Here is a 23,907-nt window from a genome sequence, read left to right on the forward strand (position 1 = left end):
CTAACCCTACCTGCTGTTCCGTGGCACTGGGGGCACAGATGTTCATTCCGGCCTCTTCACAGAGCCTCTTTGTCTCCACAGAGGATGCTGGCAGTTCAGTCTGCTCCACCAGCAGTTCTCTCTTCTCATTCAGCAAAATCTGTATATTGTTCTTCAATTGAGCTTGTTCACGCAGGAGCTGGGAGTGCCTGACGCTGAACCACAAACAAAAAATGGTAAATCCCAGCCAGCTTCTATTTGCCTGTCACTCCTGCAAGTACAATCCTCCCTTCAAGGGTCCTCATACTCAGAAATCCCCAGAATAGAGCCACACTATGCAGGTTAGCACCAATTAGAGGAGGTCAAATCCAGAATCCACATTCCACATGAATCAAAGTACTTCTGAAAATCCTGACACTAAGACGGTTTATATAAATCAAGGAAGAAGAGATGGTCCATAAGGGAGCTCGTATGTCCATGGTATGGTGAAACCATCTTCACGTTGTGGGGAAAGCCCCTCTGAGGGGTAGTTGAAGACCAAATAGCTATAGACTCTTTCCATGTGTTTCTCATGGATCACAGATCTTTAAATCTCCTGTCAGAGTCCTAGAGATTCAGAGTTGATTGCTATTCCCATCATGGTGCAAACCTTTTCTATCTAGAGGAACTTTAACTGGGAAAATAACAATTGGAGGGTCTTCTACACCCCTCACATGTACGACAACTGAGTCCAAGAGCACAAATCTAAGACCCTTGCCAGGAGGCAGCCTTCTTGTTAAGAGTCAGACACTACAGAACCAGAGCCCTGAGTTTTGTTAAAGTCATACAGGACAGAAGCATTCCCTGCCTAGTGCTGGGTTCTCATCTCTGTCAGCGACTCACCGGTAAGAACTGTTCACTTGTATGAGCTCCTTGTACCTCTCCATGGCATCACTTATTGAGTTGGTCATCATTTGCATAGCCATCATTCTCATCTCATGTTCAGATTGAAGGACTGGCAATTCGACATGCAGCCTGGGTTAGGTCATGGCCAAAGGAACAAATAATGTTTTGAACTCACGATTTCAGAATTAGGTGAAATGTAAATAAAAATACATAATAAAAAATTTCAACTTCAAGGAATGGTGGAAGGGAAGAAAATGGCAAACTCAAAAACCAGACCAAAACCCAACAGTGAGACTCAATCCACAGAAAATATTTCTATGTAAATAAGCAAACATTTGTTTTGAAATAAGGACTCCTTGGAATCCTGAGAGATATGGTTCTGCAAAGACTCACTATATAGGAGGGGGCAGAGCCTGAGAGCTCCCTGTTTGGGAATAACAACTGTCAAGACCACAGTGACCATTTCTAGGTCACAATAAACAATCCCTGGATAGTTAAAAAAATAAAAAAACTAAAGATCAAAGCAGGTGAAACAAATTAGGTAAAATCAGACTGTTCTCTCTATTAGTTAAACTCAGTATGTTCCACATACTTGCTCCTTCAAAGTATTTGTACTGGTTAAGTTTATTATCCTGGGCACAGGAAAACAGAGTCATGGTACCAGTTGGAGGGACCTGACCTTCAAGAGCTGGCAAGGTGAGCATGATTGAATTGACTAGTTCAGGAAGAAGATTCCTCCAGTCTGTGCCACAGCTTTGGGCCCAAGAGAAAGCTGTGATGACATTTCTCTTGTTTTGAAAGCAGGTATACTCAATCCTTGGTTTCTATCGTTACATGAATTCCCAAAGGGCATAACTATGTTTGACAGGGAAGAGGATTTATAGCACCTCCTCCCCTCGGGAGAGTCCTGTGGGCCACCAAGGTATACAGAAGGAGCAAAGTGCTGTGTTGATCAGTGTGGGCCTCCATGTACTCATCACTATCATGACCTGCAAACTGTTGATCAAACAAATCCTCAGACCCAATCAAAGGTCCCAGACGTCCTGATCCAGAGTAAACCACCAACAAATACTGCCACATATATACACACCAACCCATATCCAAACACATTTAGAATGACAACTACATCCATGGAGGTGCCATAGAATCAGTGTATAACGAACAAATTCAGAGGAAAGAGTGATGACGTGCAGGCATTTCATTCACACACACAGTTGCAGCAAGTGTGACAAGGTCATTCTAGCTGTTGACAGAACCAATGCTAATCCAAGAGGCTCAGGGTCAAGTACAAAAGAGGTTGACCCTAAACACACAGCACCTAGCTCATCTCACAAGCAAATGCCTGCCAAATCTCCTTAAAATCCAGGATGAGAGGTGAAACTCTCTCGTGCTATGAGTAAATCTTGAGGTAGCAGAGAGAGAGCGCAAGACAGTGAACAGGTTACTGGGCATAATGACTACCTGTGGTCCCACTCATCATAGATATAAAGATCCAGGATTTGATAAAGTTCATCCCTCTCGAATTGACACTTCTGGATTTCAAATTTGAGTTCCTCCAGTTCCTTTAGACACTCCTCTTGCTGACTGATGACATTTTGGGATGATGCCTTCCTACCAAAACCTGTAGACAGATAAACCCAAGTGAATTTGCATATTTGAACCAATGGGCAGAATAGATCATTCTGAATCCGAAAAGGAGGTTGAGGAAGGGGAAATGGTAGAGACTGGGTTAATCCCTGAAAGAGCAGAAAAGCTTTCTTAAAGGTTGATTCTTAAGCTATGTCCCTGTTCCCAACCTCTAAAGCCATACACGTGCCACACTCACTATTAAACAACCCGCGGCACTGAAAGTTATAATATGACTGAGACATAAACATCTGTGACATTGTTATCTCATATCAGATGTGGTGCAGATAATCCTGGAGTTCATAATGACTTCATAATGTTTAGCACCATCAAGCTCTAACCAAGTGTGGTCCAGCCCAAAGTGTCTGAGAACTCAATTCATGACTAGGGGTGCATCCTTCCTTGTTCTCGCCATCAGAGACTTATGTAACCTACAGTAATCTAGAGGATGAAGTGCTTCAACTCCCAAACATGGATGGTCACATTGTTAATCTCACAGTGCCTCCTCCTGCCAATCATTGACACTCATAGTTAAAAAGCTTCAAGAAAAGACACTGAAGTCTTACAACTTTATGGCTTTCTCTCAAATTAAAGATCAGGAACTCCTGACTCTTGGTTTGCCTTTGAAAAATCCCAAGGCTCCTGCTTGTAAGGCCTAGTCTTAGAAGGCACATCTCAAACCTACCTCCTTGAGGATGTTCCCCAACTCTGCCCACGACTCACCAAGCCTTCCCAAGAATGATTTCCTCTTTCCTGTTTCACTAGAGAGGGGGTCAGCTTCCCTCTGACCTGGTGCGGTCTCTCCTTGATCAACACTTTCCTTCCGAAATAGCCTGAGCAGCTGGCGAAACATGCCTGCTTGTGAACCCAAAGGGAACTGAAGTAATATCCCAAAGGCAGTTGGTGTCACCACAACACTGGTGACATCACAGAAGATTCTAGGGATCTCTTAGATACAATAGAGTGTTCAGTGAACTGCTTACTGGTGATGTCACTGGAAAATTCTATGGCCTACCTACTAACCAGCTCTCCCCACACTGATGAATTTCTGTGGGGACCCTTTCCTCCAGTCTCTCATGTGTCACTGGGAATACCATTTGGCAACCTCTATTTCAATGCTACATATGTCTCTCTGCTTCATTAGAAGTCAACATTGCTTTTGCTGCAGAGGGTTTCTTACAACCCTGAATTGGAGAACAGATTTTTCTTAGCACCCAAATCTCTAGGGACCAAGGAGGAGGGAGATTTTTCTTAAAAGTAAATCTACTACTCGAGACAATGCATGTGACATGTATTTCGATTTCTAAGCTTTTCCCTTTTTCTGGAGGCCAATATATTTCTTCTATACCTCTGAGTGTATAAAACCTGGAAATATTTGCTTACTGTGCAGTCCTTGAAAGCCGACATTGTTTCGATTTACATATCCATGTATTTCACAAAATCAATGGTCTATAATCCTATTTTTTTGCAATAAAAACTCCTTTTCCTTGGGAACATAGGGATCAACTACAGGGCATATATAAAACAATACATTTCTGTCTGTTTTATATATTATGTAGGACATCCTCCCTTTCTCAAATATAACAAGACAATTAAATTGGACATCAGTGAGCAAATGTCAACCTGGACCTTGTGTTACTACATTGTAACTACATAACCATCACTTCTCCAATATCCTTCTCCGTGAATAGACAAGTCTAGGCATGAGAATATTGGGGACTACAACATGATCTTTTACTTGTAGCAAACATAAGAATCCGGAGGACGAGAAGGGAGTGGAATGGTCTGAGTTCAGGTTGAACCTCAATTTTAATGGGTCCATACGTTCAGGAGGGAGTCTATTTGACATTGTGATATATGCATTCTGTCTTCTTATCATAGGTGTTATAATAATTCAACATGAATGTGTGCTATAATGCCAGCCCACCTCAGAGATGTAAGAGTGAAAATCATGTCTGACCTTGCTGGGAAGAACTCTGCCTTTTACTACCATCTGGAGTTATACAACATCACTATACAAAGCTCAGAAGAGAGGGGTGCAGATGTGCGGGCCTTAGAAGTTGAGGATCTTTTCTACTGATTAAGCCACTTCTTTTTCCTATGTAATTTTTCCCTTGCTCTTTTACTAATGGTGGCTGACTTCTTTCCTGGCCTGAGGTAAACTGGAGTCCAATCTTTTGGATTACCGAACCTTCTATTTTTGAGATGACAGTCCCACCAAGGGTCCTACTGCATACAGAAGGTATGAATAAGTCTCAGGGGCTGGAGTAAGTTAAAAAGGTCTGTTACAACAAAGAACTGATTAAGAAAACAAGAGCCCAGCTGCTCATCAAGATCACAGTTGTATGAGATTAAGAAAATGTGAATAGGGCATCGGGTGAAAGATAAATTAATTAGGAGGTCATAGGCCTAGAAGGGTTATCCTTTGATCTCAGTGGAGCTGCCATTCTTTCTGCCATTCCTCGTTCTCTGCCACAGGACCAGAGACTTCCCCATACAAATGGCTGGCCTTGCCAAAGACCTGGCAAGGCTTCTCCCTGTAGAATAGGACATGTAGAGTCCTTGAGGACTCACCAAGAGGTCTCCTCCACACAGGTTCCTTGTTGTCAAAGGGAAATGTTCCTGCAGAATCCTGCCATGGCAGCAGGAATTTCAACCTGGCTGCTCTTGGTCCAACTCACTGGGTGCAGGCCTGAGGCCCAGGAATATCTGGGGAAAGAAGTAGCAGGCACTACCTCACAGCTCTCTCTTTGTTGGATGCAACTGCTAGGACTGTGATAGGATTTTTGTTTCTTGTGTGTTTATTAGAAATACCAACAAAGCTGATTAAAGTTGTAACATGCCTTCATACCCAGCGTGCAGAATGTTTTCAAATCGTTGTTGTTCCTGTTTTATGTTTGGATTTTGTTCTTTAATCCCCTCAGGAAATTTCCCTGTGCTTAGAATGTTAAGCACATGCTCAGGAGGGATCGATTATTCAAGTTAGGCAAAGCTTTTGTTCTCACCATCCACTCCACAGATGATGCCATAACTTACTTTGAAATAAGAAAACAGTTATAGAGAAGTAAATTAACCTATAAGCTATCACAGAAGAAACACATCATGATTGTGGAATGGCACCCCAGTATTTTGTATTTCCTAAGTTATTTTTATTTTAAACTTTTTATTGGATTTTTTTGGGTACATTTCATCTTTTTTAAATCCTTAAAGGTATCTTTTATTCCTCTCCTCCCATTTAAACAAGGTGGAAATTCACATGTAATTGTTAGTCCAGATAGTTTGGTCAATGGCTTAGATATCACCCTGGCCTAGTTTCCTTGGCATAAGCTGACTTAGAAGCAGACTCAAAGGTTCAGGACTCAACAAATAATGAATTCCACTACATCTGGATACCTAGCCTCACAGCCAGGAAGGGACTGGATTTCCATTCACTATTTAAAAAAAAGATGCAGTTCATTAACATGTAAAAAATTTCTCAAGTATATTAAAGTGTTTACCATGGTCATACAGTTTTTTAAATACCTGGCATTCATCTTTTTTTCAAAACCTAAAATTTCTTTCTTATTCACATTTTTTGATTATTTTTTGGTATCAGTATCATTTTTTTAAATTTCAGTTTTTTTACTAGATATATATGTTTTATTCAAACGTTATTCCCTTTCCCAGCTTTTGGTCCATAAGCCCCCCTGCCGTGACCTCTCCCATATGTATGGTCCCCCAATCCATGCCACTTAGAAACCCCTTCCTGGACATTTCCCTGCACTCAGGGTCCAACCTTGTTAAGAACAAGGGCTTCCCCTTCCACAGGTGCCCCAACGAGGATATTCTCTCCTACATATGCAGTTGGACCCCTGGGTCAGTCCATGTATAGTCTTTTGCTAGTGGTTTATTTGGTTGGCATTGCTGTTCTTATGGGGTTGCAAGCCCTTCAGCTCTTTGAATCCTTCTTCTAATTCCCATAAAGGGCGTCTTGTTATCAGTGCAGTAGTTTACTGCTAGCACTGACCTCTTTATTTGACATGCTCTGGATGTGTCTCTCAGGGGAGATGCATATTCTGTCCCTTTCAGTAAGCACTTTTTAGCTTTATCAATCTTACCTAGTTTTGGTGGCTGTATATATATATGGGCCACATGTGGGGCAGACTCTGAATGGCTGTTCCTTCAGTCTCTGCTTTAGATTTGGCCTCCATATCCCCTCCTATGGATATTTTTGTTCCCCATTTTAAGAAGGAGTGGGAGCATCTGCACTTTGGTCATCCTTCTTCTTGAGTTTCCTGAGATCTGTAGATTGCATCTTGGGTAATTCGAGGTTTTGGTCAATATCCACTTATCAATGAGTGCATACTGTCAATGAGGGGTGCTAAGTACCTGGAAGAGAATGGGGGACAAGAGATATGACGAAGAACTCCAAGACAAGAGTCTAATCAAGGCGACACTTTTATTTTTCCCCAAGGCTGATTTTGTACCATAAAAAGGGTAACAGAGAGAGGGGGGAAATAAGAAACATTTACCCACGCTAAGGACACAATATTCCTGTGGTTAGAGAATTGGCTGGTGTTGACAGGTTGTCAGAAAGGTCACGGGTTTGTCATATCTATTAGTCAGCAGGATGTTGGTTTTTCAGAAAGGTTACAGGTCATCACATTGGGTATCTTAACGTCACACGTTATCATATGATTATTCATTTTGACGACCACATTTGTATTAGTCTTCTGCAGCTGGCTGGCGATTTTCCGTGAACCCAGTCATACTTAATGCTCACCATAATAATAATATCAATAATGGAGGGCTTCAAGGCCATCGCTCCCAACAGCATACCAAGTGTGTTTTTCTGTGATAGGATTACCTCACTGTGGATGATATTTTCTAGTTCTTTCCATTTGCCTATGAATTGAACGTTGTCATTGTTTTTGATAGCTGAGTGGTACTCCATTGTGTATATATACCACATTTTTCGAATAAATTCCTCTGTTGAAGGGCATCTGGGTTCATTCCAGCTTCTGGCTATTATGAATAAGGCTGCTATGAACATCGTGGATTATATGTGTTGTTGTATGAGGGAGTATGTTTTGGGTATATGCCCAGGACAGGTATAGCTGTGTGCTCAGGTAGTGCAATTTCCAATTTTACAGGAACGTTCAGACTGATTTCCAGAGTTCTTGTACCAGTTTGCCATCCCAGCAACAATGGACGAGTATTCCTCTTTCTCCACATCCTCGCCAGCATCTGTTGTCACCTGAGTTTTTGATCTTAGACATCCTGACTGGTGTGAGGTGGATTCTTAGGGTTGTTTTGATTTGCATTTCCCAGATGACTAAGGATGTTGAGCATTTCTTTAGGTGCTTTTCAGCTGTTCGATATTCCTCAGCTGAGAATGTTTTCTTTAGCTCCGTACCCCATTTATTAACAGGGGTATTTGGCTCTCTGTACTCTAACTTCTTGTGTTTTGTGTATACTTTGGATATTAGCCCTCCATCAGATGCAGGATTGGGAAAGATTCTTTCCCAATCTGTTGGTTGCCTTTTTGTCCGAATGACACTGTCCTTTGCCTTACAGAAGCTTTTCAGTTTTATGAGGTTCCCCCATTTGTCGATTCTTGATCTTAAAGCATAAGCCATTGGTGTTTTGTTTAGGAAATTTCCTTAGTGCTCATGTCTTGGAGACTCTTCCCTACTTTTTATCCATTACTTTTAGTGTATCTGGTTTGATGTGGAGGCCCTTGATCCACTTGGACTTAAGCCTTGTACAGGGTAATAAGAATGGGTCAACTTGCATTCTTCTACATGCTGACCTCCAGTTGAACTATTTGTTAAAACTGCTATCTTTCTTCCATTGGATGTTTTAACTCCTTTGTCAAAGATCAAATGACCATAGGTGTGTGGGTTCTTTTCTGTGTCTTCAATTATGTTCCACTGAGCTGCCTGTCTGTATGCCAATACCATAGAAACTGTTGCTCTGTAATACTGCTTGAGGTCAGAGATGGTGATTCCCCCAGAAGGTCTTTTATTGTTGAGTATAGTTTTGCTATCCTGGGTTTTATGTTATACCAAATGATGGCAAATTGCACTTTCTACCTTTATAAAGAATTGAGTAGGAATATTGATGGTGATGGCATTGAATCTGTAGATTGCTTTTTGCAAAATGGCCATTTTTACCATATTCATCCTGCCAATCTATGAGCATGGGAGATCTTTCCATCTTCTGAGATCTTCAATTTCTTCAGAGATTTGAAGTTCTTGTCATACATATTTTTTACTTGCTTGGTTCAAGTAACAGCAAGTTATTTTATATTATTTGGGACTATTGTGAAGGGTGTCGTTTCCCTCATTTCTCTCAGCCTGTTTACCCTTTGAGTAGAGGAAGACTACTGAATTGTTTGGGTTAATTTTATACTCGGACAGTTTGCTGAAGTTGTTGATCAGGTTAAGTAGTTCTCTGGTAGAATTTTGGTGTTGTTTAAGTAGACTATCATATCATCTTCAAATATTAGTGTTTTGACTTCATCCCTTCTAATTTTTTCCCTTTGACCTACTTTCATTGTTTGATTGCTATTGCTAGGACGTTAAGTACCATATTGTACTTAAGTAGGGAAAGAGTGGGCAGCCTTGTCTAGTCCCTGATTTTAGTGGGATTCCTTCAATATTCTAAGTTTAGTTTGATGTTAGGTACAGGTTTGATGTATTTTGCATTTTCCCATATGTAGATTCAGGCCTTCAATTCCTGATCTTTCCAGGACTTTATTAATGAAAGGGTAATGAATTTTGTCAAATGATTTCTCAGCATCTAATGAAATGATCATGTGGTTTTGACTTTGTTTATATGATGAATTTCTTTGATGGACTTCCGTATATTAAACCATCCCTGCATCCTTGCCATGAGGCCTACTTGACCATGATGGATGATTGTTTGGATGTGTTCTTGGATTCAGTTTGCAAGAAATTTATTGAGCATTTTTGATCAATATTCATAAATAAAATAGGTCTGAATTTCTCTATCTTTGTTGTATCTTTGTGTGGTTTAGGTATAAGAGTAATTGTGGCTTCATAGAAGGAGTTTGGTAGTGCTCTGTCTGTTTCTATTTTGCGGAATAGTTTGGACAGTATTGGTATGAAGTCTTCTATGAAAGTCTGATAGAATTCTGCACTAAATCCATCGGGTCCTGGGCTCTTTTTGGATGGGAGATGTTTAATAGCAGTTTCTATGTCTTTATGAGTATGGGGTTGTTTCGATGGTTTATTTGTTCCTGATTTAACTGTGGTACCTGGTATCTGTATAGAAAATTGTCCATTTCCTCCACATTTTCCAGTTTTGTTGAATATATGTTTTTGTAGTAGGATCTGATGATCTTTTTAATTTCTTCAGATTTTGTTGTTATGTCTCCCTTTTATTTCTGATTTTATTAATTTGGACACTCTCTGTGACCTCTGGTTAATATGGCTAAGCGTTTATGTATCTTGTTGATTTTCTCAAAGAACCAGCTCCTGGGTTTGCTGATTCTTTTGATGCTCGGTTTTGTTTCTTCTTGTTTGATTTCAGCCCTGAATTTGATTATTTCCTGCCTTCTACTCATCTAGGGTTTATTTAATTTTTTCTAGAGCTTTTAGGTGTGCTGTCAAGCTGCTGACATATGCTCTCTTTTGTTTCTTTTTGCAGGCATACAGAGCTACGCGTTTTCCTCTTAGCGCTGCTTTTATTGTGTCCCATAAGTTTGGGTATGTTGTATCTTCATTTTCATTAAATTCTAAGAAGTCTTTAATTTCTTTCTTATGTCTCCAATGACCAAGTTGTCATTGACTTCAACTTCCATGTATATGTGGGCTTCCTGTCCTATTTGTTGTTATTGATCAGCAGCCTTAGTCCGTGGTTTTTTGATACGAGGCATGGGATTATTTCTATCTTCCTGTACCTGTTGAGGCTTGTTTTCTGACCGATTATATGGTCAATTTTGGAGAAGGTACCATGAGATGCTGATAAGAAGGTATATCCTTTGGTTTTAGGGTGGTGTGTTCTATAAATATATGTTAAATCCATTTGTTTCATAACCTGTTAGTCTTTCTGTGTCTCTGTTTAATTTCTGTTTCCCTGATCTGTCCATTGATGAAAGTGGCGTGTTTAAATCTCCTACTATTATTGTTTGTGGTGCAATGTATGATTTTTTGAGCTTTAGAAAGTTTTCTTATTGTTTAGGGACACAACTGCTATATACTTGACAAATATAGCAATCAACCAGAATATCCGTAGAAAGCATGTGACTGTTGGCCACATGAGGATGAGTTTCTTTCAAAGATCATCATGATTTTTGGTAAGATCTTCCCTGTAATTGGTGGCATGGCTTCCCACAAACATGGTCCAGTTGTCTACAATCTCCTCCTTGGTCAGCATCTCATCCTTGTTCTTATCTGACTCATACACCAGATGCTGGGCCTCAGCCTGTGCATGGTCATAGTCCTGAGGGAGGATCCAGTGGTGAATCTCATCCTAATCCAGTTTCCCATCCTTGTTCAGATCTGGGAAATCATTGAACTGCTCCCCAGACAAAACCCAGTCGGTCTCAGGGCAATTGTCCTCGTGAGAAAAAGATGTCCACAATGTACTCATCCTGGTCCACAAAACTATCCCTGTTCTTGTCGATATTCTCCAGCGTTTCCAGAACTACAATCTCCTTCATATGTTCTAAATCCTCTTAGTGCAGAAAAGCAATGAACCAGTCCTGAGTAGCTGTCAGGTCACCGTCAAGGCTTTAAACCTCCTCTCATCTCGTGGAGGCAACTTTTTAAAGTTGTGATGAACAGAGCTATCTTGGAATTCAGCAAGGTTTCCCATGTAGTAGCCATAGGTAGCCTGCTTGTATTCTTCCCAGGAGATTTTTCATCTATGTCCCTATCATAATCCTTCCAGAGTTTAGCCACATTTTGGTTGATGTATCTTTTCTGTACCTGTTTGATCCAAACTTTCAGGTCCTCAGTAGTAACAAGGCCGCCTTCATCACTGTCGACTGGATCAACAATTTTCCCCAGCCTCTCCTGCTCTCGTTCAGGATTAGCTATCAAAGGCCTTGGAGTCCTCCTTGCCCAGGAAGACCTCATGATGGTACAGGAAGCTGTACTTATTCTCTGGTGGCCATTCGCTCTGCTCTGAATCAGGACAAACCATGTGCTCATTGCTCATCATGCTCTTGGCCATGAACGCCAGGACCAGTGCCAGCAGCAGCCCATGGAGAGTCCCAGGCTGACACCATGCACCACAGTCATGATCAAAGGGAGGCAGCAGGGAAGTAGGGGCTCAGAGCAGCTTATCCGCTGTCCCTTCCCCAGAGAGGGCTTTTGTTACATTTCAAACGTTATCCATTTTCCTGGTTTCCACAAAACCCCTTATAAAACCCCCTCCCCCTTCTACTGTGAGGGTGTTACCACACCCACCCAAACACCCAGGCCTATCTGCCTCCCTGTTCTGGTTTCCTCTACACTGGGGCATCAAGCCTTGACAAGACCAAGGGCTTCTCCTCCCATTTGTGCCCAAGAAGGCCATCCTCTTCTACATATGCAGCTGTAGCCATGGGTCTGTCCATGTGTACTCTTTGGATGGTGGTTTCGGTCCTGGGAGCTCTGGGTGTTTCTTAGTGTTGTTCTTATGGGGCTGTAAACCCCTTCAGCTCCCTCAATTCTTTCTCTTTCTCCTCCATTGGGGACCCTGCTCTCAGCTGAATGGTTGGCTGCAAGTATCTGCCTCTGTATTTGTCATGCTCTTTACCCCACTCTTTTGAGCAGATCACCACAGAGCAAAGAAGATGTATTGTCTTGGCGTGATTATGTACAGACAAATAGATGATTTCTTAATTCTTATGATGGTTCTATAAGAATTCCTAAAATTAGATTAGTAATTTTAAGCTCCTTTATAATGGGACAGCTATTATGTATTCTCTGGTAATCAAAATTGCATTGAGAACTCTTCCTTCTTAAAGTTTCATGAGTGAATTGCTTCTGCAATACGAAGCAGGCATCTACAAATTAGAACCCATGCTAAGAGGGTATAAACCAATTAACCAAAGTTCATAAAAAGAGAACTAATGATTTACTATAGGTGCAAGGACTGAACGTAAATAATTGACTAGATTTGCCTATAGGCCATTTCACTTATTCTTTTCTCATAAAAATTACAGCTTTTAACTCTCCATGAACATGCAGAGCCAGTGACAGATGGTGACGGTTTATCCTGATGATTACTCTTCATGGATATGCATGTAAACATTCTCTGTCGTAAACTGATTATCCAACTTATGATTTGAATTCCTGTGCAAACTTGTGGTGAACTTTTCACCATGTGATGCTGTGTTCAGAAAGATATACAAATGCTGAGGACAAAGAGAGAGAAAGCTTTTTAGACAGAACTGAACTGAAGAGAACAGAACTCAAGAAGAACTTAGAAGTAAAGGCATAGCGTTGAGAGTAAGGCATTGAGAGTAAGGAAATTATTGTGTCATAAGAGCAAGAGGAAAGGAGATAAGAAGAAGAGAGCAAGGAGAACCTTATAAATCAAAGTTTATGGAGGCAAACTTTTGTCTTTTAGGAAAACTGAAGAACTTAGAAATAAAGGTTAAAATCACTGCTCTTCAGCCTTCAGCCTCGCTCACTGGCTAGCCTGTGCTCTTCAGTCAGGCTCATTGGCTAGCCTGTGCTCTTCAGTCAGGCTCACTGGCTAGCCTCTGCTCTTCAGTCAGACTCACTGGCTAGCCTCTGCTCTTCAGTCAGGCTCACTGGCTAGCCTCTGCTCTTCAGCCTGGCTCACTAGCTAGCCTGTGCTCTTCAGTCAGGCTCACTGGCTAGCCTCTGCTGTTCAGCCTGGCTCACTGGCTAGCCTCTGCTCTTCAGCCTGGCTCACTGACTAGCCTCTACTCTCTCAGGCTCACTAGCTAGCCTCTGTTCTTCAGTCAGCCTCACTGGGCAGCCTCTGCTCTTCAGTCAGTCTCACTGGCTAGCCTCTGCTCTTCAGTCAGGCTCACTGTCTACCCTGTGCTCTTCAGCCCGGCTCACTGGCTAGCGTCTGCTCTTCAGTCAGACTCACTGGCTAGCCTCTGCTCTTCAGTCAGGCTCACTGGCTAGCCTCTGCTCTTCAGCCTGGCTCACTGGCTAGCCTGTGCTCTTCAGTCAGGCTCACTGGATAGCCTCTGCTGTTCAGCCTGGCTCACTGGCTAGCCTGTGCTCTTCAGCCTGGCTCACTGACTAGCCTCTGCTCTCTCAGGCTCACTGGCTAGCCTCTGTTCTTCAGTCAGCCTCACTGGGTAGCCTCTGCTCTTCAGTCAGTCTCACTGGCTAGCCTCTGCTCTTCAGTCAGGCTCACTGTCTACCCTGTGCTCTTCAGTCAGGTTCCCTGGCTAGCCTCTGCTCTTCAGTCAGGCTCAATGGCTAGCCTCTGCTCTTCAGTTAGGCTCACTGACTAGCCTGTGCTCTTCAGTCAGGCTCACTGGCTAGCCTCTGCTCTTCAGCCTGGCTCACTGGCTATCCTCTGCTCTTCAGTCAGGCTCATTGGCTAGCCTCTGCTCTTCAGTCAGACTCACTGGCTAGCCTCTGCTCTTCAGCTAGGCTCACTGGCTAGCCTCTGCTCTTCAGCTAGGCTCACTGGCTAGCCTCTCCTCTTCAGCTAGGCTCACTGGCTAGCCTCTGCTCTTCAGTCAGGTTCACTGTCTAGCCTCTGCTATTCAGTTAGGCTCACTGGCTAGACTCTGCTTCTCAGCTGGGCTCACTGGCCTATGGGGCCCTAGCACATCGCTTAACCATCTGCTCATGACTGCCTGACCACACTGACCACCTGACCGGTCGCCCTGACTTCTTAAAGTCATTCCCTAGAAAGAGCACAAGAAACCATAGAGAAACACCACAGCAAACTTTTCCCATGGGCTCTGCTTTAACCTTAAGTGCTTTCATTATTTCTTTAAAAGAGTGAAATATAATTTCGGCTATTCATATGGCTAAGAGAGCTGTGCAGTAGTCATTGCTTTAGGGAATTTGGTGCTAAATCAAAAGATTCCTTTATTCTATCACGATGTTATCTGTACGCTGTAAGATGTATGTTTAGAAAACGGAACAGTAAATTCCTAAAATATAGATGTGTTAAGACATCAGCTCATGGAAAACATAACTGCTTACCTATCTAGACTGGGCTTTTTTGCTATACTGCAGGTACAATCAATTTTCCACACTACTTCCATGATTTTCAAGAATGATTAAGAGAAAAATAAGTTGAACATAATGGCCAGAAAGGGGGTTCTGTCAAGTTGTCTTATGTGGGACAAGATACCAAGGTATGACTGGTAAACCGAAAACCCCTGTTCCCAAAACTAACCGAACTTACAGAAAATACATACTTTCTTATCATTCCTCCTCCCCGATGGTCAGTGATTTAATGAGCACCTACAAGATCCTAGCACTGTGCATCTAAGTGTGTAATGGTGAATAAAAAACTTAATAAAAAGCCTCATTAAGGAATAAAGAAAAATGAAACATAACTTTGAAACTCAGAATTCAATATAAGCAAAACCACCATTTCTTCAACTGGTGATTTCTGAAAACTTCATCATTTTTTCCATGGGCTTCTATAGTAATGATACTGAGTCTTGATTTGGTAAATCACAAAAAGCAAGTCACACTTCTTTCTTGGCTCCCACAACTGTCAAAGGGAACAACACTGTTGCTGTCCATTGTGCTTCCCTATCAATCCTGCTATGGATGGTAATGAATTCCAGTCTTTTCAATGTGAAAACAGGCCACCACTTGAGGGCAAAGGTTATTAAAATTACCCAAACCGGTATATTCTCTAAAATTTTCACATAGCATTTTACTGATATCACAATGTAAATTCACCACAAATATTTAACCAATGAAAATATTGAATAGCTCTGCAAATAGGAGCGATAATCATATATACTTGAAAACAACTATTATGGACACAAAGGACGTACTAGGAGAAAAGATACATCACTAAAAGCTACACAAGCAGCAAAAAAGACACTATATTTCTTGGTTTAAAAGTTAGGTGATACACTTGATCTTTAAAGACAGGCAATGTACTTGATCTTTAAGCCCTTTAACTGTGCCCTGTCCACATAGAAACTGCAGTAGATGACAATCTTTTGTAAGATTTATTTATTTATATGTGAGACAATGCAGCTGTCTTCAGACACACCAGAAGAGGGCAACAGTACTCCTTACAGATGGTTGTGAGCCACCATGTGGTTGCTGGGATTTGACCTCTGGAAGAACACTTGGTGCTCTTACCCACTGAGCCATCTCTCCAGCCCTCACAATGGCCTCTTACACAGCATCACAGTGGTCTATTTCACTAGATGGATCCAGGGTGATAACAGAGAAAGTTTCACAGTTCCTGAGTACTTCTGAGTTCAAATACCACCAGTGCCAACTCTGTGCTGTTGGCACATTCTGACCTGTCTCCTAAGGGTTGTCAGCCACAAAAGGGACGGGTTAGCACCAGACAGCATTCACTGCCCTATCCTAAAAACCCCATCGATTCTGAAAAAGCCACATTCCATGCTTGCTCCATATTTGAGGAAGCCAAATGGTTGATCTGGCTCAAGGCTCTACTTTTCTTAGCTCATCAACTTTCTTTTTCCTGTTCTTGTCACAAGAAGTAGTTTTTTATGCTGCAAATACACTGCAATGTTTGAAGGAAACCACAATAAACTCTGGATGTCACCTCTTGAAATTTAAAATTCACAAAGCAATTCATGGCTTTTTAATCAGCACCATGGAAAATAAACAAAGACAAGCAAAACCATTCCAAAGGAACTTGCTGATCTGGAGGCCTGCTCATAGCAGGTAGGAAAGAATTAAATTATGCAGAACTGTAATCTCTCAGAGCTTTGGAGGCTATAAAAGAGGAAATCTCTGTTTATGTTCCCTTTCTCCAAGTAATTGAAGGAGGGTATTTTACATCCTCCAAATACAATTTCTTGCAAGGGGCAACCAATTACAAAGTAGATCAGAAGAAATCTATTAAATAATACATTCATTGCCTGAGGTTTTAAGAAAGTATTTTCCCATGATCCCTGCCCTTTAACATACAATAGAAACATTACAAGGAGTGTGCACCAGGCTAAGCTGCCTCTGAAAATCCTGTCCTGCCCTGGCAGGTACAGGCCATTTAATTCCAAGTCAATCTGGAGAGGTGTGACAGCCCCAAGTTGCTCTGGGGATGTCAGAGCACAGCTCTCATGTACACTCCAGATCACCTCTCCATTCTTTCCCAATGCTATAGGCTTTCCAATCCCTGCTTCAGCTCTCCATACATCCCTGAACCCTCCCTTCCCCTACCCAATGGGCTCACTTTGCATTCCCTCCTTCTGCCACTGCTTTCCCAGGGCAGAGGTGGGGTGGGCAGAACAAGTCCAAGGAGGGGCGTGGGTCTCCTACCTACCCTGAGGCTGCTGCTCTGGCGGTGCAGCCCGCGCTGCTTGTTGCTTGCTATCCCTGAGGACCAGACAGGCGGCCAGGTCCGCGCGAGCGCCAATCCTGGATGTACCCTGGCAGGACTGGCCAGGGGTTCTTCCCTGGACACTGCGAGGCTGTAGTCTCCATTGGTAACCCCGTCGCTGTCATAGCGCGCCCTCCGGCGGCCGAGGGTACCCCCAACGCCGCTAAGGCCCCCCTTCCCTGGCCTCATCTTCTGCTCTTTTTTTCTTTCTCTTTTTGTTCAAGATGTGGCGCCTGCGAAGAGCTCGCCTCCAGGAAGGAGGACAGCGTGCAGGCAGAATCACCTCTGGGCCCTGCCAGGGTCGGAGAGGGAGAGAGAGGAGTCAGCTTGGGCTGAGGCGCCCCGGCTGCTGGCACCTGCGGAAGGAAAACTCGCCCAGGCACACGCGCTGCTGCCAGCGCCAAATATAACGCGCGCCCGGTCCCCTCAGGCCCCGCGCTCACCCACGAGCTCCGCGTGCCCTGAGGCCCGGCTCGGGCGTGGTGGAAGGGCGGGGTGGGAAGGACACGTGTGCGGACTACGTGGCGCAGACAACACCAGGAGGCGCGAAAAGGGGAGTTGCATGGTGCTGGCCCAGGCCCGTCAGTCCTCCCTCAGGGCTCTGCGAAGGCCCAGGGAGGCTTCTGCGGGCCCCCAGGCATACAGTGACTTACCCAAGGCCATCACCTCTGGAGCTTCGAGCTGCCCTAGGCTTGCAGCTTGGACATTGTCATTGTGGTTGCCACTATCCTAGGCTGGCTCAGCAGGGCGCAAGCCACCACCACCTTTCCTCACCTGAAGGCATCCTGATGGTGCTTCAGAGCACAGGTCCAGCAGGCAAGCCCCAGGGCACGGGGCCGGGGTCTTGGGTCTGCACCTTGTTGCCAGCCCCTCACACATGTGGCAGCATCACACATATGGCTCCTTCTACCAACCGCCAATAATTACCATTTGGACATTCCTTCACAGTGTTCTCAAGAAGAAAGATTGCAAACAAACACAAAAAGAATGAAATTTAAAAACTTTTTTATCAGGCTGGAGAGATGGCTTGGTGGTTAAGAGTGCTGCTTCTCCAGTGCTCCCAAGTTCAATTTCCAGCAACCACATTGTGACCTACAACTATCTGTAGTGGGATCCAATGCCCTCTTCTGTCTGAAGCTCTCTTCTGACATGGCAGGCACACTCTCAAACAGAGTGCTCATGTACATTAATAAATAAATCTTTAAAAATAAAACCTTCTAATCAGTTAATGTATCTACATCTAGAAGCTAGAAAAGGGTCACAGCAATATTAAAAATAACTCAGAAATAGTAAAGGGATGTACGAGAGTCACAAAATTCACTGGGCAACATGGTGTATGCCTGGAATCCCAACACTCACAAGGCTGAGGTAGGTGGATTGCCTTGACTTCAAGGTTAGACTAAAGTGTGAGACCTTATATTAGAAAACAAAACAATTAGGGAGGAGATGGAGAGAGAGACAGAGAGACAGAGAGACAGAGAGAGACAGAGAGACAGAGAGATAGAGAGACAGAAGAGACAGAGAGGGAGACAGAGACAGAGACAGAGAGAGACAGAAACAGAGAGAGACCTCGATGTCATTTCTTGCACTGATGACAAGCTACTGAAGAATGTCAATGTCTCCTACCAAGCACTGAGATAATGCTAATGACAGAATGGGTTTCTTATTAAGATATCATAAACTGTAGATGGAAAAGTAAAGGAATGTATAATAAATAAAAGAGAAATCAGACATCGAAAACCTAAATTTAGAAGACTGTATATTTTTAAGTCATAGGGGAGGGAATGGGACAATGTGGGGGAGAGAATAATCAGAATAAATTATATATGTATATGAAAATGTTAACTAAGAGCAACCAATGAAAAGAGAAAAGCAGGTTTATTTTACGATGAAATTGAGTTCCCATATGACACTATGTAACATTTTGTAAATTGATTATATGAATTATCAGCAATAAAAAATCAATTGTTATTAAAGATGTGGTTGCGTTCATATTAATTTCAAATATTTAAAATTCTTTCTATTTATTTGCTTATTTATTGATTGATTTTTAAGATAGGGTTTTCCTATGTTGACTTCAAAAAAGAGATCTACCTGCCTATGCCTCCAAAGAGTTAGGATCAAAAGTGTATACTCACACATGAAAGTTACATTCTTAAAGTGAGAAAAAATTACAGCTATCAACTTGGTACAATTATTGAACAGTGATCAAGTGAATAGAAATATCAGAAACACTTTTAAGGCATTAGGTTACTGTTTTCAAAAGGATCTTGAGCAGCATATATAATTAAAATTATCCAGGAGACACATGTTGAAAAAAGACAAGAACGTGGGTAAAGATGATTTAAATATTTTTAATCTATTAAACATTTTAAATTGCATTCGATATGAAAGCTGTAAGTGATGTAATTCACATTTTTGCTTATATACCATCTCCTATTTTATGTGCATTCTGCAAATATTGTGCATGTTTCTTCAGGTTCTTAATATTTCCCCATGACTGATAACATTCACAGAAATCATATTGAGCAAACTGTATATGTTGACATATAATAGAATTGTATTCTACACAGTATAGCATAGAAATATGTATGTCCCGCGCTTCGTCTCGCCAGCAGGAACGATGCGGCACACACAGGATCCTACTACAGAAAAGCTTTAATGCGTCTTGAGAGGGAGAGCATAAGCTTACAATGCGGAGACGGAGAGTGAGGAATAACCGTCCCTTATATAGGAAACTATCCTCGCCTAGGACGTGTCACTCTCTGACTGGTCGCTGCCAATTATGCCAGATGACCTACCAAAACGTACGTGTCCCTTTGAGTAGGGAAGTTACCAGGCGCCTGCGTATTGCCCTTTTTACTAGGTGCGTTCTGCCGGATGCCGGTGCCATCTTGTAATGGAGTTTGTGAGGACAGCTCCTCGGACAGCTCCTCACATCTGTGAGGACAGCTCCTCGGACAGCTCCTCACATCTCCCCCTTTTCTGTTTTTTTTTAAGCAAACAGGACACCCAGATATAGGAGGGTGAAGACAGAGGTCATATCCTCGTACAAAGTTGGCGAACCTGTACAAGAGAGATACCCTTAGGCTGTTGTTGGGACCCAGGGCACTCCCGACCTGTCGCACTGCCATTTTTCCAGGGAGGGAAAACTGGGGCAGAAACCCTCATGTAATATGACATGCCTTCCAGGGAGCATATTTGGTAGAACTTCCCTGTGCGATGCTAAGCTCGTCACCCCTCATGGGCTGCTCAAGCCGGACACTCTAATCCTGTGCAATGAACCGAGGTTCTAGGAGTGCAAGAGCTGTCCAGCCGGCGACCTGTTGCTTGAGCATGTTCAACCAGATATCGGCTGACGCTCCTTGTTCAAGGGCTACAAAGCGCCTGGGCGATCACTACTTTGTCCTTTCTTGTTTGAGATCTCAATTTGCAAAGCAACCAGAGGAGTAACACTAATCCACAGCAGAGGATCACTCCAAAAAGTCCTACTCCCACCCATTCCTTGAAATAAGAGACTGCTGAGGTGATCCAGGACGACAATCCCTCCGTCAAAGACAGGTCCAGTCGGGTAGAATTTACTTGAATGATGGTCGCTCTCAGCTCCCGAAATGTCTGTTCAAACTCCGAGGTCCAATTCTGTAACAGATGCTGTGAAAGACTCTTAGACAGATTAGCAGCTCAGGTAAATTTGTCATATTATATGGAGGTGACACAAAGGCCTGGGAGTTTTTGCTCACAGCCAAGCTGGGCCAGTTGCCATAGAATGTCTAATTGCTCTCGGACCAGATCTATACGTTGGTTGACAAGCATAAGGCCTCCCTATATCTGAGTATTGGCTGAGGCCTGTCTGTCCCGAGCCACAGAGATGGTGGCCGATAAATCATTGATAGTTTGGGTTGTCTGTACTGAATTTGACAAGGCCAATGCCGAGGCAGTAACCGAGGCAGCGACTGCTGTCGTAGCAATAATGCCAGCAATAATAGCAGAAGTACCAAAATCTCTTTTTCCTCTAAATAAGGTCATGGTCCCCGGGGCATCAACAGGTATCGGGATAAAGCGAGGCATGCGGGTAACTACTGCGATATGAGTAGCTGTCCAGACAGAGGCAGCAGGTTTGATGTTCCCCGTCCAGGAAAATGACAACCATCCCTTTTCGCCCTTTCCTCCAAGTAGCATCGCCATGGGCGTAAGATCAGTGCAGCTACCATTAACGCAATGTAAGGCCACCACCATAGAGAACTGTGGCGTTAGCCACAATGTCCTCCTCACCAGTTCCCCATGTGGCCTCCCTTAACCAAGCAGAAGATTGATTATATAACATAATGCAAGGGAGATCAAAAGATGTTTTGTTGAATATGCCAAAACAAAGGCTGCCCTTAAGGGAATAGTCCTATTTTCTTTTTTTTTTTTTTTTTTTTTTTTTTTTTTTTTTTTTTTTTTTTTTTTTTTTGTCGTTCAACCTGTGGATCCTTAGGTAAATAGGCCAACCCTAAATCCCTGTTAGTGGTACATCACCGGCATCGGGAGTGGAAAGGTTGACATTATTCCCCATCGTAGCTCGCCCTGCACCGTTGCTGGCATCCATGGAAGAAGAGTGAGGAGGTGCAGGAGTCCCAGTCCCTTCTTGATCACTTGCTGTGATGCTCTGAGTAAGTCGTCCTGGGATCCATATGGGATTTTCATTGTCCTGTGGAAAAACACAGACAGCTCCCCTGGATCTTATTAAAACAGGATCCGGGCCTTTCCATTCATTTGTTAATACATCCTTCCATTTGACTAATTCTTTTGTCCTCTTGGGCTCTGAGCAATGTCGCTCAGCCGCTGTTTGTCCAGCTTCATCAAGATTTAAAAAATTTAAAGTAAAAAGGGCCAGAGCAGTGGCCACTCGGGGTGTTGGGGGGAGTTCTATCATAATTCCCCTTCTTTGTTTTATTAAATATGATTTGAGCGTCCGATGAGCACGCTCTATGATTCCCTGTCCTTGAGGGTTGTAGGGCAGGCCCGTCAGGTGGGTAACTTGCATCTGAGCACAAAACTGACGGAATTTTTGAGATGTATAGGCAGGGCCATTGTCAGTTTTTACACATCTTGGCTTTCCCCAAGCACTCCATGCTTCAAGGCAGTGCTGAATGACATGTGTTGTTTTTTCTCCTGTAAGTGGGGTGGCATGTAGAATGCCAGAACATGTGTCTATAGATACATGCACATACTGTAATTTTCCAAAAGTAGAATTATGAGTAACATCCATTTGCCAGATTTGCAATGGCTGTATTCCTCTCGGGTTGACCCCGATGTGAGGAACTGGGAGGAACTGGCAGCACTGCTGGCATTGGGTGACTATATCCCGTGCCTCTTTTCTAGTTATAGAGAAGCGGCGGTGTAAAGTTTCTGAGGTGACATGGAAATTGCCATGAAAGGCTTTAGCGGCCTCTAAAGGAGAGGCCAGGGCCACAGCTATCATTTTTGTGGCTTTGTCAGCCAAATCATTCTCTGAACTCATTGGGCCAGAGAGTCCAGAATGGGCCCGTATATGAATAATGTATACAGGGAATCTTCTATTTAATAGGATAATTTGGATTTTTCGGAAAATATCTGCCACCTTACTAGTGGTTTTAATTATACCGGCGGTTTCAAGAATACTAACAGCACTAGCTCGGCCTCCTCCTCTGAGTCTAAGGTTTTATTTTCAGAGCTTTCAGAACTGTCGAGGTTCAGCGCTTCTAGCTCTTTCACAGGGTATAGGCTGGCTCCCCCTCCTGGTTTATGTGTAGAGGAGGAAGTGCTGGAATCTGAAAATTTCAACGCTCCCTTGTCTGCGGACTTACCGGGAGGGCCCTTTTTCTTTCTTAGGACGTCTTTTTTCTTGCACGCGCCCAACCTCTCACTACGTTCGGTTTCTGACAGACTTTCCCAGACTACCTCGAGAGTGGCCTGTCCTTCTATTACTGCTGCCTTACACGTTTCATCCTTTAAACAATTCTTAACCAGCTTCCATATAGCTTTTGTCCCGAGGCACAGATCATCTTCCGCCAATTTTCTGTCAAGGTCTTTTCCAAGTTTGTTCCATGAGGCAATCGTAAACGAGCCTGAACAGGCAAACCAAGGCGCCACCCTCTCCACCTCCTTCACAAAGTTTTTAAGTGTTCCTCCTCCAATTTTGATGTTGCTCTGCTTTAACACTGTTTCCAAGGCTGTGACCACAGCCTGTGAGGATCCCATGATGGGCCAGGAACGCCGGCGGCTTATCTACGTCCGTCTGACAAGGCGTGAGGTGAAAGGGTAGAGACGGACACGCTGCTCTCTTATGTACGGGAGTCTTACATGCGCCTCCCCGGACGGTGCCGCTTATCTACGTTGGCCTTATCGCGTCCTTGCTCCTCAACAGTCAAAATCGAAGGTAAAAGGGAGCTGCGCGAAGCTCACTTATATACGAGAGACTGAGACGCGCCTTCAGCTGCTGTGATCGTCCTTTTAACAGCGAAAACGGTGAAAACAGAACATAAAGAGTAGGGTGGCTCCCAGGACAAATACTATAGCCTCAACAAATCCTTCCCAAGGCGGTGACAACCCCAGACCAAAGTCCAAGAGAGGGCTGCCTCTCCGAACGTATCTACCTGCAGTTCTGAATCCTCCTTGTCGCCAAGGGATCTCCGAAGGTGCTGACGATGGCAAGGTCTTTCCCGGGTTTTTGGCACCAGATGTCCCGCGCTACGTCTCGCCAGCAGGAACGACGCGGCACACACAGGATCCTACTGCAGAAAAGCTTTAATACGTCTTGAGAGGGAGAGCATAAGCTTACAATGCAGAGACGCCAAGTGAGGAATAACCGTCCCTTATATAGGAAACTATTCTCGCCTAGGACGTGTCACTCTCTGACTGGTCGCTGCCAATTATGCCAGATGACCTACCAAAACGTACGTGTCCCTTTGA

General features: G+C 43.4%; 1 protein-coding gene and 1 pseudogene across 5 annotated transcripts in view; both read right to left on the reverse strand.

The window, feature by feature from the left end:
- The window catches only part of LOC134480449 (reticulocalbin-1-like), a 33,724-nt gene that overhangs the window by 4,716 nt on the left and 5,101 nt on the right, over window positions 1-23,907 (reverse strand). The window contains exons 2-5 of one of the 5 annotated variants that reach the window (XM_087568750.1): window positions 6,588-6,858; window positions 2,326-2,485; window positions 862-993; window positions 11-194 (exon numbers count right to left, since the gene is read on the reverse strand). In XM_087568750.1, the coding sequence (XP_087424876.1) occupies window positions 11-194; window positions 862-953 (276 nt within the window). In that variant the 5' untranslated portion in view covers window positions 954-993; window positions 2,326-2,485; window positions 6,588-6,858. Of the gene's footprint in view, window positions 1-10; window positions 195-861; window positions 994-2,325; window positions 2,486-3,213; window positions 3,404-6,587; window positions 6,859-23,907 lie in introns of those variants that run through there. The other 4 variants (XM_087568746.1, XM_087568749.1, XM_087568747.1 and 1 more) reach the window with 4 other exon arrangements.
- LOC148003526 (reticulocalbin-1 pseudogene) lies at window positions 10,771-11,741 on the reverse strand (annotated as a pseudogene).

Source organism: Rattus norvegicus, chromosome 9 (genome assembly GCF_021556685.1).
Source record: "Rattus norvegicus strain SHRSP/BbbUtx chromosome 9, alternate assembly SHRSP_T2T, whole genome shotgun sequence".
Lineage (NCBI taxonomy): Eukaryota > Metazoa > Chordata > Mammalia > Rodentia > Muridae > Rattus > Rattus norvegicus.